Genomic DNA, 12,347 nt, shown 5'->3' with positions numbered 1-12,347 from the left:
TATTAAGTGAGGCTGAGTCAATTGGATATCCACGTAGAAAAGGAATTAACCTTGACCACTATCTCACAGGATATACAAAAATCAATTTCAAATGATTTGAAATCTAAATAAGAAAGGTAAAACAATAAAGCTTCTAGAAGAAAACATAGGCTAATAGCTGCATGACCTTAGGATAGGCAAAGATTTCTAGAACAAACAAAAAATGTCTGTCAGGTAGAATGGATAAATATTGTGCTATATTCATACACAGAATACTACACAGCAATAAAAAGAATGACTCATGCTACACATACAACAAGGATGAATTTCACAGAAATAATGTTGAGTGAAAGAAGCCAGACCCTGAAGAATATACTTACATTCTACTTATATGAAGTTCAATACCAAGTCATACTAATCTGTGGTGATGGATGTCAGATAACCTTTGTTGGGAGAGAACGGGGTTGGTGATTATTGACAAAGGAGCTCAAGAGAGGCATCTGGAGTGCTGGAAATAAATCTGTATCTTGATCTGAGTAGTGGTTACACAAGTGTATGTACATATGTACAAAATAACCAGTCTGTGCACTTAAGACCTATTCACTTGTATTATGTTCTACTGCCGGAGCCCACCGGCAGAGTCGAACAGTCCTGAGAGTAGGGGCGAGGATGGAGAAAAGACAGACACAAAAAAGATGGGATTGGGAGGACTGCAGCTCGTGACGGCTGCAGCCCCGAGTTTATTTTCCAAGCTCAATTTATACCGGCGCTGTTGTTTTTGCTGAATAGCACCCTGCCCCACATTCCTTCCCCTTGCCCGAAATAAAGTAGTTCTCTCCAGGCTGCACAAACACACCTTCAGCGTAAACATCCTGCCTCCTGCAGGAGCTCAGCCCTTGGTAACTATCTTTGTCTCGGCTTCTAATGGGAACTTGTTGGAAAGGATTGAGTCCTTGGCTCGGTATGTAGCTTGACTGTCCCTTAACCCTTCAGGCCAGGGCCAGCTTCCTAATAAGCCTTTCTAGAATTTAAGGCCGCAAACTAAATTAGTATCGCCTTGGTGCCTCAAGGTCTGGGTCAGGGAGCAGGAGAGCACTTCTGCAGCTCACCCAGGCAGCTCCTCTGTGCCTGGGGCCACAGCAGCTCACCCACATCTCCCTGGGAGCAGGGGAGCACATCTGCAGTTCACCCAGGCACTGTGCCTAGGGCCACAGCAGCTCACCCACATCTCCCAGGGAGCAGGGGAGCACATCTGCAGCTCACCCAGGCAGCTCCTCCGTGCCTGGGGCCACAACAGCTCCCCACATTCTACCTTAGAAAAAACGCAAAAAAAACCTAGAAAACCAAAACGAAAAAGTTACCAGAGTAGATGTTCTTGCAGGGAAGCAGTAGAAGAAAATGTTTCAGAAGTGAGGTTGTAAAAGGCCTTGAATGGCAATGAAATGGCATACGTTTGGATTCAGTCCTATAACTCTGGTAGTTCTGAGGGAGGGAAATGACATATGGAAGTGTATTTTTAGGGAAATGGATCTTTGGAGATGTGCTGGGTGGACTGAAGACTGGTCTACAAGTGGGAGACTGTTGCGTATAACCTGAATTAGGATGCTGCTGCGGGTTTTTCTTTTGACTAATGTCTTTTTTTTCCCAATTGCAGTTTACATTCAATATTTTGTATTAGTTTCAGGTGGCAGCATAGTAGTTAGACAATCATATACTTTACAAAGTGTTTCCCCAATATTTCCGGTACCCACCTGGCACCATAAATAGTTATTACAATATTACTGACTATATATACCCTATGCTGTACTTACATCCCTATGACTATTTTGTAGCTACCAATTTGTATTTCTTAATCCTTCACCTTTTTCACCCAGTCCTCCAACCCCCCTCCCCTCTGCCAGCTATGTCTGTTCTCTGTGCCTATGAGTCTGCTTAAGTTTTGTTTGTTCATTTATTTTGTTCTTTAGATTCTACATGTAAGTAAAATCATATGGTATTTCTCTTTCTCTGACTGACTTACTGAGTGATGCTGTTTTCAGTGGAAACTCAGAAAAAAGAATTAGTAGGGCTGACTGGTTAGGCAAGGATAGCAAAGGGCGACAGGGCAGAGATGACTGAGGTTCCATGTTTAGGTGGCTAGAAAAACGATGGTCCCAATAACAGGATTAAGAAAGCCAGGAGGAGGAATCAGTTTGGGAAGTAAAAACATATGTGGTTTTTAGTGCTTTAATTTTGAAGCGATGACAGCAATTGTCGGGCTCAGAAGAGCAGTCAGGGCTCTTCAGATAGAAATCTGAAAATCACCCACGTACAAATTATTTTGAGTAGATGAGATCCCTGAAAGAAAGTGTAACAAAGAGATTGCAGAAGGCCAGCCCTTAGAAAAGAAAGGTGGTAGGGGAAGAGGAGACTGCAGTTGTGGACAGAACCAGGATCACTTTAGCCAAATGAAGAGAGTGGGGTGGGGAGTGTGAAGATGTAAAGGGAGAAGATACAGAAGTAGGAGAGGAAAAGGAAAGATTGAGAATGTCATAGAGAGCAGGGATATTTGAGGAAACATGGTCTTGGAGAAGGCAGGAGAAAACAGGATCTGGAAGCAAAGGCAGAGGACTTAGCCTTGGACAACTTTACCTGTGAAGAACCCAGGTATGTGTATCAGGTCACAAGGGTTTGTCAGCAGCTTCAGTGACTTCCTTTTGCAGTATTATTTGTCCTCTAAGTAGGAACTGAGAGAGGCTCAAGGTTAAAAAATCAGTGTGACTGTGGGAACCATGAAATCCCAGGGATTTGGACTAATTTGGGGTTCCAGGTATAATCCAGTCTGCATGGCAGGGATACAAAAGAAGTTTAAGATACCACCCATGACCTTTGGGAATTTATATGATGCAATTCAACAATAATTAAAAGCCAAAACAAATGTGAGTAGGATGTTTTGAGTCCTGACTATGTCATTTTCTAGCATGTAACTTTTGGCTATGTTAGAATTCTATGCCTCTGTTTTCTCATCTGTTAAATGAGATAATTTAATAATATCTGCCTCATATGTTGTTGAGATTAAATGAGCTAATACAAGCAAGGTGCTTGAAATAATGCCTGAAACATACTAAGTAAATGTTAGCTAAGATCATGAAAAAGCTATAGGAGTTCACAAGGGGAAAAATTAGTAAAGGCTGGAGCTGGTGGGAAGGCCCTGTTGAGCAATAGGGATTTATGGGAGGTAATTCAGGGATAGAGAGGAGGAAAGGAATGAGGAAGAAGGAATTCTAGGTTGGGGCAAACATTGTAAATAAAGTCTCTTGGCATGTGACTTACTCAGTGACTCAGACGATTCCTTTTGGGGAGTACTAGGAGTTAAAGTAGGAGAGGAGGATGGATAACTGATGCTTGTCATGATGAAAGAAGTATGAGTTGAGGAGTTAGAACTCTTTGGTTTTGATTTTTATCCTGGCCCCGTGACTTTGGGCAGGTTGTCCAGTCTCTTAGGATCCTAAGCTTCCTAATCCATAAAATGAAATGGACTGGATCTGTAAATCCCTTGCAGCTCTAAAATTTCATGCTTCATACATGAAAATAATTTCTTTGACCTTACCGCCTGTGGAACAGTGTGGGTTTTTTGCACAGTGTGAAGCTAACAGGTCTGTATGGGGGCAAACTTCTGGTTCTGGCCTCATTAGTCCTGTGCTATAAGTGAGAAAGTGGACCAGCTTCTATGTGGACACTACTTACTGCCTTTGCAACACTTAGCAATCACCACCACTAGAGAAATCAGGGACCTCTGCGGGTGTATTTATAAAAGGAGCCCTTAGGTATTTCATTCCCAAATTATTTAGCGTTAACTCTACTAACTGTACTCTTGAGGAGCCTGGAGTTTTATGGATACGTGCCTTGAAGTGGACCCTGAGGGCTAAGTAGGAGGGAAAGAACAATTGCTAGCCTTTTAAAAAAATTTCTCAGATTGTCTTTGTGGAGCTCACCAAACTAAAGGAAAGAGGAGCACCAGGAGCACCAGATGAACTGCCAGTAACACCCTAAAGCTTTCATGGTTAGACTCACCTGCCAGGGTCCTTTTGTGACAGTAACCAAACACTGTGTTCCTTTGACATTAGGGAATCCTTTGTCTCGAGGCATGGATTTAAATAACCCTGTTTAAACATAAATGAAAATTGGCTTTCAAATACCATGCTTAGAAATCATTGGCTCTGTTATGGCACTTTAGTTTTTCTTTTTAGAAGGGAATTGTGGTTTGTTACTCTTCTCACTTCCCGTCCTTCCTGGTTTGAGCCCCTCTCAGGTTGCACGCAGGCCTTTCTGCTGTCATTCACCCTGAGGGCTGCAGTGCTGTTGCATCAGAGGAAGTCCTCTAAAATGCCTCTCCCATCTGCTTTTCCTTGCTGCTGAGTGGGAGATACGTAGAGCAGTGTCTGCCCTCTCCACAGAGAAAAGTGGTTTGCATTTGTCCCTGGAAGGAGCTTGGTCATCAAAAAAGGTACTTCTGGGCTTTTATACTGGATGGATTTTACACAACTTGGTGAATTGAAAAATATCTTGAAATGGAAGAGCCAAAGCAGATGGAAGCTATTTTATCTATATTTTGTGCCTCCAAAGTTTTGAAAGGTTTCGTGCTTTCAGAAGCTGAAATTGAAAAAGACTGACAGTTTACCCTTGTGTTGTCCTTGGAAGTTAGAATATTTCTTTGGGGAGTGGAGTTCTAGGACAGGAAGGCAACTTGAGCATATAAGGAATCCAAAGCTAACATGTGCCCCAGGGTAATGTTAAATATACCTTATTAGTTTAGAAGAGAAGTTCCTTGAGGGTATGGAATTTATCTTTGTATAGTAGTTGTATGTGGCTCCTAACAGTGAGTTGCATCTAAGTAAATAATAAATACTAGCATTCAGGAGACTCCCATCTTTTGATCTTCTGGCTGATCATTCCTCTGAGGGGTAGTTACGAACATGACCTAGCCCATGCCACAGATTTTTCTGAAGAGAAAAATAAGTGTCATAGAAGAAACTATGTGTTGCAAAGGTTGTGAATAAAGGTTGAGTGAGATGGTTTAGTCTGGCCTCTTTTTCGAGCCGCGATTGATTAATGCTGTCTGTGTTGCTTTTTCTTCCAGAGCTGACCTGTCCTGGACGCAGCATAACTAACGAAGCTGCTGCAGGATGAGAAGATGGCAGCGCAGCTGCTCGCACCACCAGGCCCTGATAGTTTCAAGCCTTTCACCCCTGAGTCACTGGCAAACATCGAGAGGCGCATTGCTGAAAGCAAGCTTAAGAAACCACCGAAGGCCGATGGCAGTCATCGGGAAGACGATGAGGACAGCAAGCCTAAGCCAAACAGTGACCTGGAAGCAGGGAAGAGTTTGCCTTTCATCTATGGGGACATCCCACAAGGCCTGGTTGCTGTTCCCCTGGAGGACTTTGACCCATACTATTTGACGCAGAAAGTGAGTTGCAGGAGGAGAAGGAGCAGCAGCTTCAGATACCCCTTTCCTAACAGGCTTAGGGGAAATGGGGGAGAAGGAACTGTGTCTCTTTGCCAAAGTTTGGATAAGTAGTTAACTTTTTGTTTCAGTTCTGGCTCATGGGGATTATTTTTCAGTTTAATTGCTGCTAAGGGTCATTTGTGGGTTGTGGTACTTCTGAACTCTCTTAATAAGACTTATATTTTTGGCTCCTGGCCAGATTAGAAAAAGAGGACATAACTGAAGTGAAACTATTTAATAGAGTCTAAGAAAGATGACATGGTAAAAGGTGGTATAGCTCTGTAGAATCTGTCACACCCATTCAGAATTCTATCTTTAAATATAAAGATGGCCCTGCCTGGTGTTGCTCAGTGGTTAGAGCATCAGCCCATGCACTGAAGGGTCAAGGGTTCAATTCCTGGTCAAGGGTACGTACCTGGGTTGCAGTTTCGACTCCTGGACCCTGGTTGGGACGAGGCAACCAACTGATGTGTTTCTTTAACATTGATGTTTCTCTCTGTCTCCCTCCCTATCTCTCTTCTTCTCCCTCTTCCTCTCCCCCTCCCCTCCTCCCTTCCACTCTCTCTAAAAATAAATGGAAAAAATATCGTTGGGTGAGGATTAACAAAAAATAAATAAAAATAAAGATGGTATTGGTATTATGATGTTAACAGAGCATGTTGTTAATGGAGATGATGGATTTGTACTCTTATCCAGCCCTGTTTTTTACATTGGAGCATAGCTACTGGGCACAGGAATAGAATAGAGGAAGCCAAACTGGGACAATGAGGAGAGACTCTGAGTCTTTGGCCTTGTTACACAGTTGTCTGGGTTGAGCCAGCACTGATTCTTGCATTAGAGTCTGTCCTATTATTCCTGCTTAGTAAGAAGCATAAGTGAAAGAAATACCAATCTTCATTTGGTCGAATTTTAAATCTCCCTAACAAATGTTTAACCAAACCTTGGGTTTCTTTCTCATGACTGTCTTATGAAACAAGGTCACAAGTAGAGAAGCAAAGCCCCCTGGATAATCCACCAGCCAAGTAATTAGCCATTGAATAGTGAGGACTGACATTGGACACCTTTTTAGGGGATCCCTCATTTAATGTTAAGATGTCATTTAAAGAATTAAATCTATAGGTGTTTCCAGATTGGGGCGGGGGCTTTTTGTGTAATTATATATTTATAAACATAAAGCTTAACTAAACTTCCTTTATTAACAACACTGCCTTATAAACTGCCCTTAATTGCCTTTCAGTATTTCCATTTTAGAAGAAATTTCAGTTCCTTTGGCTTAATAATGGGACAGAAGTAAGATGAGGCCAATAGATCTCTTGACTTAGTTATGGAAGCATTTTTAGTTCAGAATGGCAAGAGCATTTAAGACACTGTCTACACAAAATAGTCCTTTACTCATGTACTTCTGTCACAGCTCAGAGCAGCTACATAATAGGAAAAAGTGGAATCACTAGCTTATATCTAACACTGGGAAATTTAGAAAGTTTAAGGAACAAAATATGATATAATATGCAGAGCAGTAAGAAATCCTGACTATCATAATTCATCATGTTTATTATTTATATTTTTCTTTTTTAATATGTTTTTTTCAAGGTACAACAAATAACTTATGGGGAAAGAAAGTAATAAATGAAGAAAAAACTTCTCAAAACTAATTCATGACCTTCAGCAAGTCACTTCACCTCTGTAGGCCTAAATTTTCTCATCTAGAAACTGAGAAGGACAGAATTTTTAAGGATTTTTTTTAGATACCAAGTTCTGGGGCTAAGTAGTTTCCATAAACTGTCACTGATTTCCTCATTTACTCTTTTCTGAAGTCTTAACGTTTTTATCTGGGCCTTTGCAATTTGGGGTAGATAGGCAAGCTTTAACTTTCTGGGTGAGTGAATAAGGGGGCATAGAAACTTTGACTGTTTTTAGAAAAATATTTTATTCATTATAAAGTTTTGAAATAATTTCCCTCCTCTTTACTATCCTTGCATCCATGGTCTTATTAGAACTATAAATAAATGACAAATTGCAGGGTTCAAGTTGTGCCTGTTTAGATAAGTTGGGCCAGTTGATGTAATTTTTTCAGAAAGCACTCCTATAGCAATAAACAGACAGGTAAATCTCCTTTGACCCTTGCCTTTTAGATGGTTAAAACCTCTACTTTTTTTTTGAACTTTTTATTTTTCTAACTCAAATACAAATTAAATTTTCTTTTTTAAACCTGACTTAATATATGAAAAATATATAGAGGTAATTTGCTGTCAGAGCCCAATGTTCCCATGCCTTTTTCCATGATTCCTGCCCTATAGACAATATCTAATGTCTGAGATTTCAGTAGCCCTGGAGTGGGAGAGAGGACCCAAAGAGGGTGGGTTTCTGGCCCTGATCAGTATCATTCCTTAGGCAGGTCAGATACTGATGGTGCTCCATTAGGGAACTGGCTTTTCATGATAGACAGTCTGACTTTAGCCTTTAGCTTCACTATACGGGTAAACAGTTCATGGAAAGAATAGCTTTAATTGTTCTGTTGTTATTTTTATAATTCTTTAAAAATAATTGTGAAATATACCACCATACTATACCACCATGCAGAAAAGTTCATAAATACATAACTTAATGATTATTATAAAGCAAACTAACACCCATGACAAGAAGGAACATTAGTAGCGCTTCAGAAGTATTAATCATACTTTTAAGTAAGGGATTTTTCAGTTGACTAAAAATAAATTTGTTCAAGTTTACTTGCAAATCTTCACTGGCATTACTTCTCACTAACTAGGCCTTTCACTAGGTCAGATTAGCAAGGTCTACCTACCCTTCAAGGAAGCACACTGGGAATTAAACCAAAATAAAAAATCTTGAGGGTAGAAATGACTTTAAGAGGACATTCCGTTCTACTGTTTTTCGAGGGCTGCCTTAAATAATTTTTGCAAAATAGAATTTCTTTTCTTTGCTAAATTATGCAAGTAGATTTCTTTATCTTTTCCTCATAGGTCTCATCTTCTAATTAATAATTTTTGTTACTCTCATAGAAACTTGTTTCTCATTTTCTTCCCTCTTTATTTTAGAGGGTGAAAGAAAACTAGTTCCCTATTAGTTAAGTTCTGGTTTCATCCCATTGTGGATTTCACACTATGTAGGCACACAGAGCCTTAAAATTTCAAGATACTCTAGTACCAGCTGATGCTGGTTTGAGCTATCATAAGCCTCTTGAGGTCCTCAACAGTATTGTCCACATTGCACTTCAACTGACTTTCCCAGCTGGTCCCTGAAAAACCTGGGTCTTCCTCTATTTGGATTGCCTCAGACCTCCCAGTCCTACCATGTTTTCTTTGTCCTTTGGTACTCTGTTCTCCTTTCTTTGGCTTTCTTGTTTTTCAACTGTTTCCTGCAAATAATTGAATTTGAGGACCACTTAAAATTTTATTTATTTAATTTTTAAAATAGGTAATATATTTACATGGTTAAAAATTCAGTGTAAAAAGTTATTCAGTAACAAGTCTCTTTTGTACACCTTACTCTCTCTGTGTACTTCCTGTCTCCCTGTATAGGTAACCACTGTTAGTAGTATCTTCCAGAGTTTCTTTATATATGTACAAGCAAAAACACGTAGATATTTCAAGGAACTTGAACTGTCCTGAATGCCTTTATTTTTGGTTTTCTCTCTGCTATTTTGTTACACTGGTTGAAGTCTTAATTTTGCTAATATGGAATCTTACATTTTCATAATATGGAATCTTAAATTTTATCAGTGTAAGTTTTCAGTGTACTTCTCCCCTTCCCACATTTTTATAGAAAATCAAATCAAGGACTTTTTCTGTATTGCTTGAAGTGTGTCTCTGTCTTCACTATAAAAAATACTCTCCTAAAAAATACTCTCCAATACCTAACTTGTTGAATTTTAAATGGCCACATATATTCCTAATAACTGTCTTAAGGTGGCAAGAAAATCTGTAGATAAGTTGAAAGAAGGTCTCCAGAGTTGGCTCCTACCCCTTTTCCTATTTCTTAAAACTGATCATTGTTATGTGTGTTCTTTTTGTTTTATTGGTATGTCCTCTTATAAGAAAGTCCCAAGGAGAGGAGATGTGGGAAGATGAAGAGGGTAAAAGGGTGACAAATGGTGATGGAAGGAAACTTGACTTGGAGTGGTGAACATACAATACAGTGTACAGATGATATGTTGTGGAATTGTGCATCTGAAACCTGTATAATTTTGTTAACCAGTGTCACCGTAATAAATCCAAAAGTCCCATAAACAAAAAATCCAAATTATAGAATTGACTGAGCCTTTAAATAGGGCATATTCTTATTGCATTTAAAAAATTATGTGTGGTTTCCCAAAGTTCATTTTACCTTCAACTTTTCATGTCTACCTTTCCCTGCAAACTGAAGGCTACCTAGAATCATAGAAAATTAGATTATGGTAGCCTTAGAGAGATCCTCTCGTTTAGCCTCCTCACTTTATAAATTTAATGATGTGTGAAGTACTTTGTTAAAAGCCAACATCACCAGCCCCGGCTGGTGTGCTTCAGTTGGTTGGGTGCTGTCTCGTACACCAAAAGGTTGTGGGCTCAATCCTCGGTAGGGGGTGGGCAGGAGGCAGCCAATCGATGTTTCACTCTCACATTGATGTTTCTCTCTCTCTAAAAATCAATAAAAAATCTTTAGGGGTTGCCCGGCCGGGCGTGGCTCAGTGGTTGAGCATCGACCTAGGATCCAGGAGATCAGGGTTCAATTCCTGGTCAGGGCACATGCCCGTCTTGCAGGCTAAGCAGCCGATCAATGACTCTCTCATCATTGATGTTTCTATCTCTCTCTCTCCCCCTTCCTTTCCTCTCTCTGAAATCAATAAAGATATGCTTTAAAAAAAAAAAAATCTTTAGGGGTAAAAAGAGCCAACATCACCGTTAGTCGTAGAGCCAGGACTGGAACCTATACCTCCTAAATCTTAGTTCATTACAACATACTTCTAGTTCCCTGCTTTTCTAGCTTTTCATTAATTGGTTCTCAGATTCAATTTGCTCTGTGCTGAAGCTAGGCAGGCATATATAGAGACCAAAAAAACCCATACAAAACACCCCTGCTTTTTCATTCACATTCCTGATAATCCCTGTGGTTTATGAACCCTTCTTAGGATGAGTCCTAAGAAGTGCAGTGCTTCTGAGGGAAAGGATGACATTTGTTTTAGCTCCAGTATTGTATCTTCTAAAGTGAAGGAGCTCCGAGTAATCTAGCAGCCACAGACAAGTTATTCCAGAGACTTGGGCTCAGTATCAGTACCGCTACACCTGTTCAGCTGGACATGTGATCTGGAGCCAATTTACTTAACCTCTCTGCATATTCTTAATTTTTTTTTTTTTTTTCAAAGAGAAGAAGGTAGAGGGGGAAAGGGAAACATCGATGATGAGAGAGAATCGTTGACTGGTTGCCTCCTGCACACCCCCTATTGAGGATTGAGCCTACAACCCAGGCATGTACCCTGACTGGGAATCGAACTGTGACCTCCTGGTTCATGGGTCCACACTCTACCACTGAGCCACACCAGGGCGGGCTTCTTAATTTTTAAAGGAAGGTTATCTCCCATCTGTTCCAATTCCCCAGCCTACAGAATGGTTTAGTGAAAAGAACACCTAACTAGGAAAATAAAAACCTTCATTTCAGTTCTACCTTTGCTTCTTGTTTGCCCTTAGTCAAATCACTCAAATTCTCTGGCCTTCGATTTTCTATAATATATATGTACAAGACATAGTTGGACCTATCTATATCCTTCTAATTGTATTTCACACTTATGCTTGTCACATACTATGTTTTAACAGTAGCAGGCTACTAAGTAGTTTCCTTAGTGTCCCCTGCCTTCTGGCCTCCATCCCCTTCTCTTGGAAAGTACTCTGTATTTTAACTTTACCATTCTTTTTTTTTTTAATTGTTCAAAGTATTACAGATGTCCCCTTTTTTCCCCATTGACTCCTTCCACCTTGCACCTACTCCCCGTCCCCAGCCCCCACCACACTATTGCCTGTGTCCATGGGTTATGTATATATGCACATAAATTCTTTGGTTAATCTCTCCCCACCCACCCTTACCTTCCCTCTGAGATTTGTCAGTCTGTTGCATGCTTCCCTGTCACTGAATCTATTTTGTTCATCAGTTTATTATGTTCTTTAGATTCCACATATAAGTGAGATCATGTGATATTTGTCTTTCTCTGACTGGCTTATTTCACTTAGCGTAATTTTCTCCAGGTCCATCCATACTGTCCCAAAGAGTATGAGATCCTTCTTCTTTACAGCTGCGTAGTATTTCATGGTGCAAATGTTTTACAGCTTTTTTATCCACTCATCTACTGATGAGCACTTAGACTGTTTCCAGATCTTCTCTCTTGTAAATAATGCTGCTATGAACATAGGGGTACATATATTTTTTCTGATTAATGTTTCAAGATTCTTAGGATATATTCCTAGAAGTGGGATCACTGGGTCAAAAGGCAGTTTCATTTTCAATTTTTTGAGGAACCTCCATACTGTTTTCCATAGTGACTGCACCAGTCTGCATTCCCACCAGCAGTGTACCAGAGTTCCCCTTTCTCCACATCTTCGCCAGCACGTGTTATTTGTTGATTTGTTGATAGCAGCCATTCTAACAGGTGTGAAGTGATACCTCATTGTGGTTTTAATTTGCATCTCTCTGATGATTAGCGACGCTGAACATTTTTTCTTATGTCTCTTGGCCATCTGTATGTCCTCTTTGAAGAAGTGTCTATTCAAGTCCTTTGCCCATTTTTTAATTGGATTGTTTGTCTTCCTCCTGTTGCGTTGTATGAGTTCTTTGTACACTTTGGAAATTAGCCCTATCAGATGCATCCTTGGCAAATATGTTCTCCCATACAGCA

At 40.1% G+C, this 12,347-nt stretch overlaps 1 protein-coding gene across 1 annotated transcript in view; it reads left to right on the top strand.

Moving 5' to 3' along the window:
• The window catches only part of SCN8A (sodium voltage-gated channel alpha subunit 8), a 170,086-nt gene that overhangs the window by 50,618 nt on the left and 107,121 nt on the right, over positions 1–12,347 (top strand). Inside the window, exon 2 of the mRNA XM_081127064.1 lies at positions 5,099–5,428. Within this exon, the coding sequence (XP_080983190.1) occupies positions 5,153–5,428 (276 nt within the window). The 5' untranslated portion in view covers positions 5,099–5,152. The remainder of the gene's footprint in view (positions 1–5,098; positions 5,429–12,347) is intronic.

The sequence above is a fragment of the Miniopterus schreibersii genome (assembly GCF_964146895.1).
Source record: "Miniopterus schreibersii genome assembly, chromosome: 2".
Lineage (NCBI taxonomy): Eukaryota > Metazoa > Chordata > Mammalia > Chiroptera > Miniopteridae > Miniopterus > Miniopterus schreibersii.
Note: the sequence above shows the minus strand (reverse complement) of the source record. Positions and strands in the feature narration are given on the sequence as shown.